Genomic DNA, 19,185 nt, shown 5'->3' with positions numbered 1-19,185 from the left:
TCTATTTAAGCTCAAGTTGAATAATAATTATGATGCCGTTTTAAACTCAAAAAATAACTACAACGTGAATTATAATGCTCAATTAAATTAAATGCATCTACACATAGTTGGGTTTTAAGAACTATATATATATATATATATATACTTTTTTTCTTCCCACGAGTAAATGAACACGTCATAGTTGCACATGAATAGATTTGTCAAAAAAAAAAGAAAAATGTTAAAGTAGTCAAATATACATCTAATAACTCCTGAGGACTAATTGGTATAATTGTAAAAATGAATGGAGAACAAAGTTAATTCCTTTGAAATTAGAGAATAAAACACAATATCGAGAACTTTTCAAAACTCTTTCAGCCATTTGCCTTCTATTTATTCACAGGAGTTATGTTCTGTGGGCCATGTTGCTTCCTGGCTTCTGCCTCCCGCTTCATTTTGTTTCTTCTGGCCAGCAAGCAAGATTTTTCATGCCTGCCAAAAAAAAAAAAAAAAAAGAGCAGAATATAATAAAAAATAATAAAATAGACCGTATTATAAAATCAAGATGAATTGAACGGTTGAGATTTGGAGTTGCATCAAAGTACCTGAAGGTCTGTTGTATTAGGTGCTTTTTTAAGTGAATTACTAATTAATAATTATCTAGATATGCAAAGTCCACGACAAAGGCATCCGTATATTCTACAATTATACTTCTATAGGGTACACGTGGGAGTGTCTTTCCCATTTCCTTTTTCTTTTGTGGACCATTAGCTCCTTGAACTCAGCATCCTTCATATATTTGTGTATTTCCTTTTTTGGATTTTTAAAATTTTGGATTAGAAATTTTTTCCATTTAGTAATTAGTGTCCCTTGTTGGTTGAAGAAGCTGGTTAGTTCCAATTTATGCCTTCTTGGAGTTGTCTCAAATGAGCACAGCACCTCACCTCGGAAATCTATTGCTTAATTTGGGATAAGTCTTAGATAAGCCTAAATAATAAATCAGTGGGTCTGGGTTTGTCTACTACTCAAGGCCTTAATAGTCTTTTTTTTCCTGTTCAAGATTCATTTGAATTCTGTGCCGGACAGTTGGAAATGAAACGGTGTGCGAAGAGATAAAAGAATTGAAAAAAAGAACAAAATCCTTAATAATGTTTATAAATTGAATAAATCTTATATATATTGACAGTATATACACTATCAGTATTGAGTAAATTTTACATATTTGTCATTCATCCAACGCTGATAGCATATACACTGCCAGTATAGGAAAAATTAATCCAAATAAATTTTGCTATCTCATTTCAAAATCTCTTCCAAGCTACTATCAGTGAATGATGTGATATCTTTGATGATTAATTGCATTCAATCCGCTAAGATTTAGTGTGGTTTTTATCTTAACATGCAAAACAAGGTAGCATAAATATTATACTGTAGCTAAATAGTGACAAACATGCTCGAAATTACAGAGGGCTAGTCCCATACCATAGTTTGCATTATTTTTTAGTCATTTTTATGTTTTACACTTGACTAAATTGATTTTTCATAACAAGGTATTCCCATCACTTTATTTTATTTATTTATGTATTTGTTCTGTTTTGGGTCAAATTGGTAGTCCCCTTTAGTAGTCAACTAGTCAAATCTAGTGAAGAGAAAGGAAACCAGTAAAGTATCAGTCAACGAGAATCAAGCTGAAAAAACCTATGTTTTCAGAACCGGACCGGATAGCGACTCGGCCGAGGTCAGGGGTCAGGGGTCAATGGGTTCGACCGGGGGTCGATAGGGGTCGAACCGGATGACGTCATAAATAAAAATTATTTTAAAATTAAAATGTTATATATATAATATCTAATAATATATTGATATTAATAAAGGCATATTCATATATATTTGATGTTTCAAATATATTTAACAAGAAAATACAAAGAAATTAGAACAATCAAGTAGCAATTTATATTATTTAATAAATATTAACAAGTTTAGAATTAAAATTATGAATTTAATTGAAAAATAACATCAAATTTTAGGACAATATTTATAAAGTATCAAATATTTGAGGTATATCAATAAGTTTTAACAATTTAGGGGGTCAAAACATAATATTAAAAAGTTTGAATTTTTTTTTTAAAAAAATACTGTTGAACCGGAAAAACCGGTTTTTTCCCGGTCAAACCCGGTCAAACCCGGTTTTTGACCGGCTTTGACCGGGTTTTAAATTTCCGGTTTTCTAATGTGACTCGGACCGGCTACCTGGCCGGTTCCCGGTTCAACCGGTTCGACCGGCCGGTCCGGTCCGAGTTTGAAAACAGAGGAAAAAACTAAAAAGGCTTACCTATGGACCAATGTGTTTGAAAACCGGACCGGCCGACCGTTTTGACATGTTGAATCGTGAACCGGTCATGCCTTCGGTCCGGTTCAACTAAAAACTCGAAGAATTAATTGACCGGTCAAGAATGCGTTGAACCGATAAAAATCGGGAGGTTCAACCGATTTTTATTAAATATTTATTTTTAAAAATAAATATTTTAGTTTTATTCAAAATTTTTAATACTAAAATAAATAAAAAAATTATTAAACCTTTGAATCGGAATCGAATCGGTCGAACTGTGAATCGAAAAATTTTCTGGTTCACTCTCCGATTCGGGTTTAAAAACATTGCTATGGACGATACTATCTGTTCAACAAGACTGGTGGGTTTTCCCTATAACACCATTTTCAAGAATCCATGTAGGAATAAATACCATTCAACCACTAAACTCTTAGCTCAGTGGCCACCACCAAAGTTGGTGGGGCGAGGGTAGGAGGTTAGGGGATCAAACCCTGTCTCCTACTATAGGCCACAAAATGTGGCAAGCCACTTCAAGTGGCTTCCAGATGAGTGCGTAGTGCACTCGTCTGGGCCGGTAGGTGGTTCAGTCCCCTCTGATTTCCCTTTGACCTCTTTAGGTCCTCCCCTTTTCATAGCATAGAATAATTGTAGGTCTATCGTATCGAAAAAAAAATGTAGAAATAAATACCATTCAATTATGAGAGCAATTTCATCAAACTGCTTAAACATGGAATATATACTTTACACCTTTTTTTTGTCGATACGGTAAATTCCTACACTAGGGGGAGGGGAGGACTTGAAGAGATACAAGAATAATCTGGAGGGGACTGAACCACCACCGGACCAGACGGATGCATTACGTACCTCCCTGAATTTTTAAGCAGAAACACCCTTTAATGTGACGAATTGGTGGGAGACAAAACGCCTACCAATCTTTAATGCATTGGTGATAACTACCGGCCTTTGGGCTGGTGGTTGGAATATATACTTTACAAGAGCGAGCAAATAATTACTTTTTTCCTCAGGCTAAAATGACAGAAAAGAAAAGGAGGATACGACTAAGGAGGACATATAATCAAGCAAAGATTATAGAGCAGAAGCAAGTAGTCGTTTTAACATTTTCTAAGATCCAAGTTGAACAACTAACTATTCGAGTATGAATTCTATTTACCAAATTCCTTAAAACACAACCTACATATTTTACAAGAGAAAGCAAATGATTCTGTGCTCTTGGGAAAATATGATAGACAAAAGGAGGAAAAAACTGGGAGGGCAATCAGGATTTGGATCCATGTCATTTGTCAAGCAAGTCGAAATGGAGCAGAAGAAGGCAGTCGATGAAGATAAATTGAATTGTTTTCATATATTTTTATTTTCTTCAGAAGCTGGCATGCGTTTCATAATAATGTCAATTAAAACAACGTAATGCCTATTGATGCCAAAAAATCCCAGTTCATTCCTCATGCAAAATATTCTTTTCCAGTAAAGCAAAGGAGGACAGTGGAAATGGATTTTCACATCAATCAATGCTGTGACAGGAAAAGCTCTTTCTCCATCATTTTAGAACATCTTTCCAGTACCCTCTTTCCGGGGAACAGATTCGTGGATATCCATTTGACGCCACTTGCCCACCAATGGAGCTATCTGTTCAACTTTGTCGTAGAGACCGAGTAGTCCGCCTGTATGTATGAAGAGGATCTTTCTTCCTTCCCACATTGCTGGATTCTCAGCCATGTCTTTCATCATTTGATAGGCTGCTTTTCCACTAGAGAATTAGAAAAGCAATACACAAATGTCAGCATAAGAGTTCTCTCAGCTGCAGAGCTCAGTCACTACATCCATTAAACCACACTTTTGCCAGTATAACGAGAAAACATCGATAAAAGTTTCCCAGAGAACTACCATAACCAGGACACTGGAAAACTGGTATAACAAGATCCCAGTTAACACTAGTTACCGAAGAACTTCATATCCATATATCTTGATTATGCAGAATGGAAAGGATGCAGAGCAAGGCTTTTCAAATTTCAACACATTTAGTTCCTATGCACAGCCCCCGCGTACCCATAGCCACCATCTTAGACATCTCCCTCCCTCTTTCTCCCTCCAAATGAATATAAAACAAAGAATATAGTTAAAACCTTGCAGCTTATGGATAGAAATTTCACATATAACGTGATGAAGCTCAGCAAAGTAGTAGGTAGTGCCCCCTTCCTCATCCTATATGCGATGTTTTATACAACTGAGAAACATGAACTTCTGAAAGGTATATCAATTTCCCACTAGCCTAATGTTAAACATAGCGCCTCAATTTCTATGGCAGATCTATTTGATTCAACCAATTATATTGCATCTTTTTTTCATCACTATCCAACATCTAAGAGGAGGATTATGTACAGTATGGAAGAAGTGAGAATTTGTATGACTGCGTATATAATCATACTATCTAAAAGACCATGGTTTTGACTTCCCGACAGCATAATGCTGACACAAGTTCGAGAGCGGCAATTCGCTGGCTGACCCAGACATGTAGCCGTCTCCAGATTCCCAGTGGCTTTCAACAAGGGGTGGATGCATCTTCAGCTTCAGAGAAGAAAATTTGACACTATTTTGAACATAAAAAGAGGGCAAATAGTCTATCAACCTAGTTATCTAAATACGCAATGTCTAGACCTCATTGAAAATCAAATTGCAATATCAACAAGTCCTTTTGCAGACTGGGAGCCATCGAGACTAAAGAAACAATGTCAAATCTGAAAGTGAATTTTAGAGTATCTTAACAATGCCTTGATTTTTAAACTTGGCACCTTGTGCATTTTTAACAAGTTACTGATAATGTTTAAGGAGTTTATACCTATAGACAGGGTCAAGGATAACGCCAGTGGTTTCTGCGATTTCCTTGACAAATTTTAGTTCCTCACTTGTGCTCATAGCATATCCAAGACCTTTGGCCTGAAAGAAATGAAAATAGGATCACCCATACAGCTTCAACCAATATATCAGAATCATCCATTCACCAGCTGGAAGGAAAACTGTCGAAAATGAATCTATGACTCAATTAGAGGAAGTATTCATCCATTTCATACTAACATGCCAGCATTTCTAGTTAAAAGCTCTAGGTACGACTAAAGGAGACATCAGCCAAGCCCCTGCAAGAAGTTTTCTAACAGATGGTTATTTTGCTTTCAGCACATATGGACATTTCTTGAGCTTTATATAATGCAATCACACTAAGTGATGACAATGGCTTTTTAGTGAGTCATCATAGAGAAGATTACTGTTCTTGTATAATTGTTGATCATGCATCACGTACCGTCTTTCTGATGGTTTACATGAATGATGGCAAATGAACGAAATTTGAAAAAAAAAAAAAAAAAATTCAACAACTGGTATATATTTTTAATATGGTCACAAGGAAATGGAAGAGCTGCTCACATTTTGAATATCAACAATATCGTGTGAGCTTACTCCTGCATCAAGTCCATCAAGAAGCCCTTGGACGTAATCGTAGAAGTACTCAGGATCATCACAAACACAGAATGCATGAACCTGCACACAAACCAGACATACTAGCCGAGTTTCCAAAAGACGTGCAGCTCAGAAGAAAAATTGGCAAGCAAGTGGACCTTTGCTTTTAAGTTACTCAACCAGGATCCAATTGACAAACCAGCAACTGTACCCCCACTGAAAATCATGACAAAGATAATATAAATGTTGACATATCAGATGAAGTAATTGTGTGTAAAGCTGTACCGTCTGAATTGCTAGTACAGAAACTGTAGACAAAAAAACAGATCAAGATTTTCTAAGTGTTTCTTGATTCAACACGTAAACAACCCCAACTACAGTTAATTAGAAAAATGGAGAATCCAAGCTCCAAAGGAAGAAAGCTAATTTTTGTATCTGCTATCATTTATTATCTATTTTTCATCTGTTTTTGCACTCTTTAAACCCTTCTTCGTTTATTTGACATGGACAGCAGATAAGGCATGCCTGATTGTTTTATCAAATATCTAATTATCATTACTGGATAAAACTGTAGGATTTGGTGTTACCCAATTCTTGTGAATGCACAGATTTATAAAGCATATACATTCCATAAGGAAGAAAGGGAATAGCAAAACCTGCCACATGCGACAACAATGTCATCAAATCCTGATTTACTATGCTGAAGTTGGTGCTCTATCTCCCTAATTGCTTCGATGTAGCCCCTGAAAAGTAAAGAACATATGCATTTATGCATAAAATTTAAAGCCTATAACACAGAATCTTTTCTATTTGATTTACCACTATTATTACATCTCCAACAGAAGAGAAAAAGGGGAAGAGAGGAAAAAAAGGCACTGTCACTAGATTTTCCTTGTTCACTTAAACTGTGTGCAACACATTCCCTATATCAATCTTCTCAAGACATAACATGTGAGAAATCGCAAGCAGAGTTCTACATGTGACCATAAGCACCAATCTAGAGCATTTTGCGTGATAGATTGGACATAACACTTAGCTACTTGAAGGTTAAATTTGTCAACGAAAGGATAATTTTCTCCAATCTCCTGAAGGGTCAAAGATAGTCCTTGAAGAAGTAAGCTCTACCAAAACTTTTGTTGCGGACATAAAGAAGGCCAATAGTAATTTATCATTCATCTCAAACTTTAGCTAACAACCAGGGATAATTTCAAAAGGGCTCTTCTCGACCCAAGTAATTACCACCCAATATCAGATAAAGGATCCAGGCATTAGCCTAACAGACATCGAGAAGATGTGAAATGTCCAAGGTTCTTCCCCACCTCCCTTTTTCTCCCCCAGAAGGAAATGAGATCTCTCAAGTACTTCAGAGATCTCCCAGTCTGTAATAAAGGCTTCTAACTACCACTTCATCTAATTACGGTATATTGCACATCAACATTTCAGTCCACGTCTCTTCATTTACAAGATTTATGCAGACTTAACAATTTCTCCATTATTTGTCTGTCACCTTAACAATTTCTTCACAGATTTGTCTGTCTGTCATGTATAAAATACCTACATAGTAGAATGCAAAGAAGATATAGAGAATCAGAAATCAGCCTCACCAGGTTCCCAGAGAATTGGATCCCCCAACAGGAATAACATATGGCCTTCTCCCCTCTCTCAACAGTTTTTCCTTTAAAATTTTAGTAAGTTCCTGAGAATAACAAAATCTTATGTGTTCAGGTGAATCAGAATCAACTTCAATTAAGCAGGAATTTACATGAGTTTTATCCTTCAAATGCATTTTCTGAAAAGGTCTGTCAAAGCCTCATCAGTTCTGCTTGAAGCACACAGAGCTCCTGATTTTGCAATAGTTGAGAGTGAGGATCTTTACTTGTCTTACATCATAATCCAGCATCAGGTAGAAAACATTCCAAAAGATCAATATTTATGAGCCAATACTTGGTTTGAATATTTGGTCAAGGAAAGGTATAAGCTGCCACCCTTTTCAAGATATCAAATATGTCCCTAGAGTAGCAAACATAAATTATCCAAGATGTGACTAGTATTATTATATGGCGTCATATAAGTGTCATTACAATACTATACCTGTTGTTGCATTTAGCAAAGGATGATGTTTGGATTATATATTTAGTAAAATGTGTTTCTTATATTTTAAGTTTGCACTTCTTGTGATATTTTCACAATTTATGGGTACACACAACCAAGAAAGTTGGATATATGAACTTAAGTATCCTATCCCAGATTGAAATAAGAGTTTGACAAGTGGTGAGCATACCACACTGCCAACTTTGGCATACTCCTCTTTTGTAACAAGATCGATGTGTGCTCCAACTAATCGCTCAACCAGCAGATTTCCGGTCAACCCAGGATCTTTGTCCACAAGAACCTATAGAATCCTGAAAGATGTTATTCCGAGTATCCAAACATTTCCAAGCAAACCACAAACCTAGAATACTGCAAGGATGAACAGCTATGCACCTTGGAAGTACGTAATATAACAAAGCAGTCAAGATTCAAATACTTGGCAGCTACAGCAGTAGCACGGCAATGATTACTTTGGATGCCTCCTATAGTAATCACACAGTCTGCTCCCTTTGCCACGGCATCTGCCAGCAAAAACTCAAGTTTCCTAACCTTATTGCCACTTAATTGCATCCCAGAAAGATCGTCACGCTATAAGAATGGCAAAATTTCATCATCATCACGTTTTGTTTAGCATTAAAAAGAAATCTGCATTAGTACACATGACTAACACGTATTTCAATTGGTTCAGCTCACAAAAATAGGCAAAAAAATCATTTATTTCTATAATCTTACATATGCAATACAACAATTATTCTCGAATTACTTGCACATAATCTAAAGAAACATCACTTGTACAGGGTCATTAGCATCTCTATCTAGCAGAGACAAAATTCCCAAGTTTAAAAGAAAAAAATGTACCTTCAACCAGACTTCAGTATCTTTGGGTAAATTTGGAAGGTTCCACTTGTGAATTGGAGTAGGAAACTAATTTTAAAAAAAAAAAAGTAAATTCACAATTGATTAAAACATCAAAATGAAGCAAATTGATAAGAAAATAACAAGGAAAAAAAAAAGAAATGTTGCAATTCTGCTTACGTGGCCGAGGGAGTAGACATGAGAAGGGATAGGGCTGAGGTGGGATGCCCACGAAGGTGGATCATATGGCTTCTTGGTAAGAAAACCGAAATTGAAACCAGATTGTTGATGGGCTTTGTTGTCTGTCTCCATATCTGATCTTGTAGAGCTAATCTGGGAGTAACAAGAAAAGTACTTGAGTCCCCTCTTGCGACTCTGACCGCAAGCGTTGGTGGGTGAAGTCACAGCGATGGGAGGAATATCCGGCGGCGGTCGGAGTGGTGGAAGGGGAGTGATGAGATTGTTGAGGAATGATGATTTGGTTCTGGTTAGGCTCCAATTGTTGCAAAACATTCTACTATTAATATCTGATTTAACTAATTTGTGTATGTGCAGAGTAGTGGCAATACACTAATTTCAGGCTTCCATCATTTGAAGTCTTGTGGTGTTGTCTTGATATGAATAAAGATAATTTGGAGAATCCTAAACAGATTAGTATTAATTTGCCTCATTGTTGATTTTGTCTGTTTGTGTCTTCTTCATCTTTCTCAATTTAACAAAAACAAGGGGATATTACAAAATTGTCCGCTTAAATGTGAATTTTACTTGGGCATCTTCAAACAAGAACTTGCACTCTAAATCCCTTTGTGCAGAGATAAAAAAGAACTTTAAACAGGAATTTATGCAAAAAATTTTGATCTGCAATGCACCATTGCCATCCATCTCTTGATCAATAGGAACACCCAACTTGCAGAATTGATGACTAAGCAAACTATGGACTTGTAGACCTGCTCAGGTAAGATCTTAGCAGAGCATTCAAACCAAAGTGCAAACATCTCCCTTTTGTCAATGACAGGAGAAATCAACATTTTCCTGGTAGTTGTTTACTCATTGCCATTCCACAAAAAGTAGAGACAAACAAAGTCTTAATTGAAAACTTTGACAAACAAGTTTCTCCCAATCAACTGGATTGTGTATCTGACGAGAGTCTCCAGGTCTCAGGTAACTGACAGGCGAAAAGGCCTTGCATTCAGCCACATTGGGATTTTGTCATTTTGACAGGCATACATACGTTTGTCCTTCCCAGATTTAGGTTGATAAAGGGCATTAACCAAACATGAACAATCATATCTGAAAGGAAATTCTCGTAGCAGATTTTACCCCCAAAAAAATTTAAAAAAAATACAAATTTTCCTTAATTCTGGAAGAAAATTCAGCGTTATAAAGCAGGATCAATGACAAAAATCAACCATCAAGGGCAGCTGTACCTTCAGATCAAGTATCACGACAGCAGTTATAATAGCAGAGATGATCAAAAACAAAAACCAAACTAGGATTTTGTCAAATTCCATCCTCAAATTATACCTCCGCAAGACTCTTCTGCATTCATTGTAGATATAGCTACTAATATGAAAGATGACGACTCAACTTGGCTCCCTAACTACATGAGCCCACAGCTTTTGCTGAACAATTACAATTCCTCTAAAATGGATCAAAATTTTTCACATAAAGCCTAGCCCTCTTGCTTGAATCAGCAGCTAGAATGCAGAGTCAGACGCCCCCTTCTTCCTTCCCATCAAAATCTCCTTGGCCTCATTAATCTTTGAAGCAAGATAATGGCTACCACCAGCATCAGGATGATTGGCCACCATCACTCTCCTGTGAGCCTCCTTTATCTTCTCAACAACAGCACTCTCCCTGCAACCAATTAAATCCAAACAAACATTGCAAATGCCAATTCTTTGAAAGCAAAATTTTTAAGCCAAAATTGATCAAAACTCAGTTAATTCTTGCATCCTAAAACAGGCAGTAATCAATTGATGATTAGCCTCACCTACCCAACAACCACCCCCCCCCCCCCCCCAAAAAAAAACAAAAAACCAAAAAAAAAAAAACCTTTATCTTTAGAGCAAATTTCACCGATGGCATTTTCTCCAAAAGCAACAATCCTAACCCCAAAATCAATCAAAACCCAGTTTTTCTAACATCCTAAAAAACGCGGTAATCATCAATCACTACTTTTGTTATGTTCCCTTTTTTCTTTAATGCAAATTTCAGAGGACGGACAGAATTGAATCCCACGTTCCTAATACTAGCAAAGCCTCATCACCGATCAGCAAACCAAATTCGATGTTCTCATTCAAGATCACTGAATCCAAACATTAATAGTACAACAACACCTATAAGAGGGACAACGAAAAAAAAATTTGCAGAATACTCAAGTAAAAAACCAAACTAACAAATTTTGAGAAATTACCTAACTCCCAGAATCAGAGCAGCCTCACGTCTAGTCATGGTGGTCTCAAATCCGCCAGGATAAAATCTCCGAACTCGAGGAGCAGCTTTAAATGCTTGCCAAGATTTAATTAGTTGTCTTGCTCCTAAAGCAGCCGCTCCAACCGCGCTAAACATTATCACAGGAGAAGCCTACATATTTATAACCCAACAAAACAAAAAGACAAAATTTTCAATTAGATTGATAAATTAAGCTGCAAAATCAACATGCCCACAAAATTAAATGTTGAGAATTAGACAATTAGTCTAAGCTAATTAAATGCAGGCGGGTGGACAGCAGCAAATTCAAGGAGAAGAACCATAATATAGTAGCACTACATAATAAAGACCGCTTACCATGAAAGAACTTGGCAAACTCATCGAACTTCAGATTCCTTAATCTCTTTTTGTTTTGTCTTTCTTTAATTTCAACTCTGTTCTAGGGGGAAGATGGCGAACCAGCTTTTTCTAAAATCTCTTCTTCTTCTTCTTTTCGGTGATTTCGAATAAGGGAGGAGATTTTTCTAGTTATAGGTTCGGTATAAATGGGCTTGGCTTGGGAAACAAGGCATGCCAAGTTTGAGCTGATTGGACCGGGTCCCACTAATATCGTCGACGTGTTTGTTCAAAGAAAGTTTACTAAAAATAAAACTTAGGTAAAATATCAAAAAACTCTCGAGGCGCGAGATTTACCAAAGATTTAAGAAAACTGGCCTTGTCACCTGAAAAGTCACAAAATTTAAAAAGCCGAAATCCGAGACGTTGGCTGGCGATACATTGATACGAACTCAGGACAATAATGATGGGACGAGAGGCACAAGATATAGTTCATTTTAAAAAACGTGTAATTATAGAACAAAATTTTATAAATTTTACACATGATGTAAAAAATGAAGTACAAGATGCAATTTAAACCTTACTTTTTTTTTTTACCAAATCTTGACTATAAATCTTCCTGCAACCGTTCCTGTCCCACCTCCCCAAATACTCTATCACTAGTGTGAATACCCGTGCTATGCACGGTGCTGACATTATTGAAAAAAATAAAAATAAAATGGTGAACAAATAAAGGTAAAAAATTGTACCAACAAAATTAAAATGTAATATATGTTTAACAATAGTTTGAAATATAATAGAATGTGTATATCATTCAAGAACTGTCTTTTTTCGGAAGATGTATCCTGATAAAAAAATAAAAATTTATATTAAAAAAGGGAATGATATATTTCGACAAATGAATGTAATTGAATGTTATTAAAATGAAATACTTACAAATACTAAGCATTCGATTTGATAATCTTACTTGAAGGTGCGAACACTCTTCACACCAATCCACTTTTAGTACGAAAACCAAAATTGGTGATTTAATTAACTCCGTTGAATTTTGTGGAGTGCGTACTACAAATGAAAATGCACGATCTTTGCATGAATTAATTCGTTGGCTGAACAACCTATCACCATTTTTCTGATAATTAAGAACGTACGAAATTAGTGTATTTTTTTACATAGTTTATAAATAGTACTATAAAAAATAAATATATATTAAGAAAATGCAGAGGGATATGATACAGTAATTGTAGTAATTGAATGGAAATAGTAATACCTCACTCATTGTGGGACGCCAAATGGAAGAACCTCGAATGCAGAGGGATACTAAGGCAAGTCTGTTAAGTTGTTTAACATCATAAAACCCTCCAAGTCTTGGATCTACCACCTTTTCAATCTCCCCTTGGCTGAGTATAGGTTTGGCCCATTGAATTCACTACCAAGAATTAGAAAATTGATTTTTCCATCATATGTTAAACAGGAATCCTAAAATTGGCTGCCTTTGATTACCCAGCTGTGTAAGCTTTGATGAGAACCATTTACTGGTTTTTTGCCAGATAGAAGCTCCAGCAAAAAGACTCCAAATGCAAACACATCTGTCTTCTCATCGACAACGCCGTGCATGAAGTATTCAGGTGCTAAGTGCCTGTAAAATCGGCAAGAAATACATTTCAGCACAAGACCCAACTTGTAGCAGATTATGGAAGAAAGAAATAAAAAAAACGTAGACAAGTAATCTACCCAAAAGTTCCTTCAATTGGAACAATTGAATGGTGAGTCCACTGTGATGGAAGCCATTTTGCAAGCCCGAAATCAGAAATCTATGAATCAAACAAATAATAATGAATCAAACAAATTGGAGGACTCTTAATTGGAGTGGGAAACGTGGGAGGAAATGTGGGGGGGGGGAGAAACGTGGGATGATGATTAAAGGATTTGTAGGAGTGGTTGTAGGATGAGTTAAGAGATAGTGAGAATATTTTAAATTTAAATTTAATTGGTGATAAGGTGGGTTATAACCCACTACTTTTTATGTATTAAAATAAATACAAAAATCTAGAAAAAAGAATGAGAAGTTTAGAAGCCATTGAGAGGGTTTCTGCTAAAAATCCCTTCTTGAATACATATAGACATAGATATAGATTCCACTGCAAGCAGTGCAGAATTGCTCCAATGCGAATGCCTGTGTCGATGGCCTTCTAAATGAATGTTACAAAATAAAACATCCTATAGGGTAAAACACAAGGCCTTTGGTCAAGAATTATCAATACACTTCTTACCAATAAGCGGGAGCAAGCAGCTGAATCATTAGCAAACTTTAATTTGTTGGCAGCCAAATGCTCTCATCAATGTGGCATACAAAAAATGCAAAACCTGAAAGTAAACTTGTTTGAAATGTAAAAGACCTGGTTCCAATTAGTGACTGAAATGAAACATATAATTTTGATTGATGCTCCGCCATCCCAAAATTCTAATTAGAATGTGCAAACCAGATTCACAGAATGTAAAGGTTCCAAAAGGAGAGGAGAAGAAGAAGAGAGTATTTGATGATTCTAAAAGACCATTATTTACATATCTCACAATTGAATCGGTTTTCTGTGATTTGTTCATTTTCCCTTCAGTTACATAGCTAGAATATCCCTTTTCCGCAGTTCACACTTCAGACTTGAAAAAACAAGATTCAACTCTACAATAAGCAAGTCAGTTAAATTTGGCCTTTATCTAATATTTTTTCCCGGGCATTTGGCTAGTTATATGGTTTAATCAATTAATTATATAAGCAAAGTCAGCAACAAATCCAATGCCTGCGAGTCAAGAACTTTTTTAGGGAAATTAGTAGAGTTAAACATCAGTTCATGGACATTCATTAAGTGGGTACGATTTGGAATTAAGAACTCCACTCCCATTTTCAATAGCCAGAAACCTTCGACAGGAATATCTGTTCCTTGGGATGGAGGTAAATATCAAATAATCACTGAACTTTTTCCCCCTCTAGTAAGCGACAAAAACATCTCGTCTCAGTGAGATTCTACACCAGACACGCGAACCATCTATTAACACAAAAGCATGACGTCTGCAACTCAATCCGGGTACGAAATTTGTTCGCCGAATTTGCTGCACCAATCAAACTTTCAAATGTGCTTCACATTGGGAGTTTACGAAACAACCCTTAAACCAACTACTACACATACGTTTCCACTACAGTAGCATCTCTTTGAATTGTGCACGGTCGAGATTTAGTAGGCAGGTTAGTCACGTAGGCAGAACATGCTACAAATGCAAGCCAGAAATTCAAGAAGGAATAACAAATTAGTAAACGAGAACTGAGAGTGATAGCACAAGGCACAAGAATGACGAAACATTGAACTTTAAATTGTTTACCGACCAAGGAGTAAAAACTCATCATCATATGTTTTAAACCTATAGAAACCAAAACAATTGACAGCTTCGAAATGGACTCCACCACTGTCATCAAGCAAACCAGGTTCACACCCAGATTGCTCGATTTCTCCACTATCCTCACAAGCAAGGCTAGAGAACCGTGATGAAATCCACTCTGCAATATTCAAAACTGCTAGGATGTCCAGAAGAAAATCGAAAATAACTAAAGCAAGTAACAGAAACTAGTTCATCAGAGCGAAATCTCATAAACACATTTCATTTGGCTCCCTTCTTGGCTGCAGCCTTGGTGACCTTGGCACCAGTTGGATCCTTCTTGTCAACGTTCTTGATCACACCAACAGCAACAGTTTGACGCATGTCCCTCACAGCAAAACGTCCAAGAGGTGGATACTCAGAGAAAGTCTCCACAACCATGGGCTTGGTGGGAATCATCTTAACCATACCAGCATCACCATTCTTCAAAAACTTGGGCTCCTTCTCAAGCTCCTTACCAGATCGTCTGTCAATCTTGGTCACAAGTTCAGCAAACTTGACTGCAATGTGACAGGTGTGGCAGTCAAGCACTGGAGCGTATCCATTTCCTATCTGGCCAGGGTGGTTCATGATGATAACCTGAGAGGTAAAGCTGGAAGCTCCCTTGGCAGGGTCATCCTTAGAGTTGGAGGCAACAAAACCACGCTTAAGATCCTTGACAGCAACATTCTTAACGTTGAACCCAACATTGTCACCAGGCAGAGCCTCCTGAAGGGCTTCATGGTGCATCTCAACAGACTTAACTTCAGTTGTCAACCCTGTTGGACCAAAAGTAACCACCATACCAGGCTTGAGGACACCAGTTTCCACACGACCAACAGGAACAGTTCCAATACCACCAATCTTGTAGACATCCTGGAGTGGGAGACGGAGTGGCTTGTCTGAGGGTCTCTTGGGCTCTAGGATCTGGTCAAGAGCATCAAGGAGAGTTGGGCCCTTGTACCAGTCAAGGTTTGTAGACCTCTCGATCATGTTGTCTCCCTCAAATCCAGAAATGGGGACGAAGTTGATTTTGTCAGGGTTGTATCCAACCTTCTTCAAGTAGGAAGAGACTTCCTTCACAATTTCATCATACCTTGCCTTAGAATATTTAGGAGTGGTGGCATCCATCTACAAAAGCCAGGAATCAAAAATGATTAACAACAGCAGTTAATGATGCAAGAGAAAAGACAACCCAAATAAAAATGTCATTTTATACAAGACTACAAAACTTCAAGGCAAAAGAGTTCACCTTGTTGCAGCAGCAAATCATTTGCTTGACACCAAGGGTGAAGGCAAGCAAAGCATGCTCACGGGTCTGACCATCCTTGGAAATACCAGCTTCAAAACCACCAGTGGTAGAGTCAATGATGAGCACAGCACAATCAGCCTGTGAGGTACCAGTAATCATGTTCTTGATAAAGTCACGATGTCCAGGGGCATCAATGACCGTGCAGTAGTACTTGGTGGTCTCAAACTTCCACAAGGCAATATCAATGGTAATACCACGCTCACGCTCAGCCTTGAGTTTGTCCAGCACCCAGGCATATTTGAATGACCTCTTGTTCATTTCAGCAGCCTCCTTCTCGAACCTTTCAATCACACGCTTGTCAATACCTCCAAGCTTGTAGATCAAGTGACCAGTGGTGGTTGACTTTCCAGAGTCGACATGTCCAATGACGACAATGTTAATGTGAACCTTTTCCTTACCCATCCTAAACTTTCAAAAGACACTGCAAACACAGAACACAGCCGTCAGTCCAAGCTAGTGCATGCAATCTCTAGCGCTTCTAAGCTAATAAAAACAAAAAACAAATCACATAACCCAAAATAACTCGTATTAAAAGCTTAATAGTAATAAATCAAGATACGTGGACGTGTAGCAGCAAAAAGTTTTGAACAAAATCACAAAAAATGAAGCCCAGAACTACATACCGGTCATGCTTGTTTATCAAAAGCCTTTACTGACGTTAAATAAATGGTCCAAAACTAAACAAAGACACTTGATTATCAACTCAAATTCAGGTCTCTGACTGAAAAGCCAGCACGGTTTCTAACTCTAGCATTGGTAAAACGAAAACAAAAGCAAATTTTGGGGGAAAAACTGTTTTCGCAGAACAATTCCATCTAAAATTCGGCCTAGCCCACAGTTTTTCATAAATCATCAAAAAATAAGACGGATCTGAACCAAACACCAACGAAACGTGAAAAGCAAAATAAATTTTCATTTGAAAACTTATAAAAGGTCTATTTAGCTGAATTCCGGACTAACATCAACATGCAGACAACATAAACAAAACAGTCATACGAGGTCAAGCGGATCGTTTCATCGCATCTAATACACATTAAATCCGATATAACCCAACCGATCATCAAATAGACCCAAGCTCTTATCACTAAAAACGAATCGAAACCAAAAACTCAGCACTCAACAAGCCGACCAATTATTATTTATTAACCGAGTAATCGACTCTAGAATCACAAATCAGATAATTACACTCCCAAATCGCATACATATCAGCAAATTTCACAAGCTCCAACAGATCTAAATCAACAAAAATGAAAAATCTTCAAGCAAGCATCTAAACAACCATAAATCAACAGAAAAAAAGGCTTCAACACCTCTGCTTTTGTGCGAAAGTGTGCGTGCCAGAGAGAAATAAATCGGGAGAGAGAGAGAGACCTGACCTTAAAACAAATGCAGATGGAGAGCTCTCTCGCTGCTGAGCAATACAGAAAGAGAGAGAGAGAGAGCGAATGAAGAGCGAGAGAGAAACTGAGAAGGAGGACGAGGCGTATGAGGACTTTATAAATGGGTTTGAAGAAGGATGCCGTAGCTAGGGTTTTTCGTGGGCCGTTGGATTGAATGATCTAACGGTAAAAAGTATGGGATGGGCAGCCGCGGATTCCATTGATGTCTGAAGATGCCCTAGTGGCCGTCTTGTTGCGCACTCACTTGTGGCTTTACCTGTTCTTCGGTTTGGGACTTGCTTTTGTGTGGATTTACAGATGTAGCCTCGACATGAATTTGCTTTTACTTTTCTGTCCTACTTTAGTATTTTACCCCTTTTTCTTTTTGGGGAATAAATTCAGAATTATACTCTTGTAGTCCTTGAGTTTTGACGTAATTACAAAACTTCCATTTGTAGTCTCCAAAATTATTGCCACTTCTGACGTCTCTTGTACTTGTGAGCTTAACTAGATTCAACTCTGTGCATTTGCACAATCCATTTTATCTTTGGTTGGAAGCGGTGTTGTAAAATAAAACATATCACGAGTCAATATTATATACATTGACAGTGTATACACTATCATACTTAAATACATGACACATGGGCAAAATTTGAAATTTAAATTTAAATATAAATGAATTGTCATACACAGTGTATACAAGATTAATTTTAAAAGTAATATAGATAACTATAAATGAAACTTTTATTGGATAAGTGGAAGATTTTGAACCCGAATTGGGTAGGTGGAAACTCTTACACTCCGATACCTCTCACTTACACTCCTTCCCTCATACAACTCAATCCATTGCTCCCCCAAATGAAACTTTGGTGATAGACATACTTGCAAGTGCAAAGAAAAAGTGATTGAACCTGTAATATATATAACCTATATGATAAAAGATAATGTTCTTTTCAAAATTTAATTTGAAAAAAATTCTAATATGGTCAATTAAAAATGAGCCATAAAGAGTGAGATAGAAATTTGTTAGAAGAAGCATATCGAGAATTCAACATGACATCACATGTGATTAGGATAATAACAAAATTTACATAAAAGATATTGGTAGAAAGATTATCCAAAATTGATAGGAAAAAAAAGAATAAAGACAAAGGAAATCAAGAGAACAAAATAACCAGTCAAAGAGCACATAGACATTGAGAGAAGTGTGGAATACTCGCTCTATCAAATAGCCACGTAGGATAGAGATAAAAGTACGTGGATAAATATTAAAATACGACTTTATTAAAGGTAAATGGATAAGTATTATTTGAGTCAATTTACAACTTAGTTATGATTAGGGATTCAAGGTGACACAAGGTGTCCTAAGTTCCAAGTGCTAATTTGTAGCTTCTTTGTATTCTTCACTATTTTTTCCGTATCAATCGGGGAAATACATAATGATTTTTTTTCATTATAAATTAAAATTGGTTTCATTTTGTACCAAAAAAATTATTTCATTTCAAGTTTTGTTTTAACCGAAATTTTGTAGGTTGACGCCAAACTATGAAAATGATTAAAACCGAATTAAAAATAAAAGGGAGAGAAAAAGGAATAGAGAG

The 19,185-nt window shown here is 36.8% G+C and overlaps 3 protein-coding genes across 4 annotated transcripts; all 3 read right to left on the bottom strand.

Annotated features, from left to right (window-relative positions):
• Positions 1-3,643: 3,643 nt before the first annotated feature.
• Positions 3,644-9,404, bottom strand: LOC113741177 (D-cysteine desulfhydrase 1, mitochondrial). Its single transcript, XM_027268659.1, has 10 exons — positions 8,900-9,404; positions 8,723-8,788; positions 8,258-8,452; positions 8,055-8,165; positions 7,378-7,469; positions 6,430-6,516; positions 5,932-5,989; positions 5,741-5,854; positions 5,160-5,257; positions 3,644-4,070 (listed from the first exon to the last, which is right to left on the bottom strand). Exons 1-10 carry the CDS (start codon positions 9,230-9,232, stop codon positions 3,866-3,868), a joined length of 1,359 nt encoding a protein of 452 aa, XP_027124460.1. The 5' UTR covers positions 9,233-9,404; the 3' UTR covers positions 3,644-3,865.
• A 789-nt stretch (positions 9,405-10,193) lies between these two features.
• Positions 10,194-11,667, bottom strand: LOC113742983 (mitochondrial import inner membrane translocase subunit TIM14-3-like). Its single transcript, XM_027271028.2, has 3 exons — positions 11,510-11,667; positions 11,136-11,305; positions 10,194-10,576 (listed from the first exon to the last, which is right to left on the bottom strand). The coding sequence occupies exons 1-3, from the start codon at positions 11,531-11,533 to the stop codon at positions 10,417-10,419; spliced, it is 354 nt and encodes a 117-aa protein (XP_027126829.1). The 5' UTR covers positions 11,534-11,667; the 3' UTR covers positions 10,194-10,416.
• A 3,163-nt stretch (positions 11,668-14,830) lies between these two features.
• LOC113742590 (elongation factor 1-alpha-like) lies at positions 14,831-17,830 on the bottom strand. 2 transcript variants are annotated; one of them, XM_027270461.2, is made up of 3 exons: positions 17,577-17,830; positions 16,146-16,626; positions 14,831-16,024 (listed from the first exon to the last, which is right to left on the bottom strand). In XM_027270461.2, the coding sequence occupies exons 2-3, from the start codon at positions 16,605-16,607 to the stop codon at positions 15,137-15,139; spliced, it is 1,350 nt and encodes a 449-aa protein (XP_027126262.1). In that variant the 5' UTR covers positions 16,608-16,626; positions 17,577-17,830; the 3' UTR covers positions 14,831-15,136. The 2 variants fall into 2 exon arrangements, with proteins under 2 accessions (XP_027126262.1, XP_027126261.1); XM_027270460.2 differs by having other exon boundaries at positions 17,582-17,829.
• Positions 17,831-19,185: the final 1,355 nt, after the last annotated feature.

This window comes from Coffea arabica, chromosome 4e, assembly GCF_036785885.1.
Source record: "Coffea arabica cultivar ET-39 chromosome 4e, Coffea Arabica ET-39 HiFi, whole genome shotgun sequence".
NCBI lineage: Eukaryota > Viridiplantae > Streptophyta > Magnoliopsida > Gentianales > Rubiaceae > Coffea > Coffea arabica.
Note: the sequence above shows the minus strand (reverse complement) of the source record. Positions and strands in the feature narration are given on the sequence as shown.

Excerpts from the sequence above, each read along its gene's own strand:
- LOC113741177 (XM_027268659.1), bottom strand. The coding sequence starts at position 9,232 with ATGTTTTGCAACAATTGGAGCCTAACCAGAACCAAATCATCATTCCTC. Across the intron at positions 5,990-6,429 it reads ATTGTTGTCGCATGTGGCAG|TGGGGGTACAGTTGCTGGTT; the intron begins GTTTTGCTATTC and ends CATGATTTTCAG. Across the intron at positions 5,855-5,931 it reads TGAGTAACTTAAAAGCAAAG|GTTCATGCATTCTGTGTTTG; the intron begins GTCCACTTGCTT and ends GTTTGTGTGCAG.
- LOC113742983 (XM_027271028.2), bottom strand. The coding sequence starts at position 11,533 with ATGAGTTTGCCAAGTTCTTTCATG. Across the intron at positions 11,306-11,509 it reads GTTTGCCAAGTTCTTTCATG|GCTTCTCCTGTGATAATGTT; the intron begins GTAAGCGGTCTT and ends ATAAATATGTAG. Across the intron at positions 10,577-11,135 it reads GCTCTGATTCTGGGAGTTAG|GGAGAGTGCTGTTGTTGAGA; the intron begins GTAATTTCTCAA and ends AATTGGTTGCAG.
- LOC113742590 (XM_027270461.2), bottom strand. The coding sequence starts at position 16,607 with ATGGGTAAGGAAAAGGTTCACATTAACATTGTCGTCATTGGACATGTC. Across the intron at positions 16,025-16,145 it reads TGATTTGCTGCTGCAACAAG|ATGGATGCCACCACTCCTAA; the intron begins GTGAACTCTTTT and ends TGGCTTTTGTAG.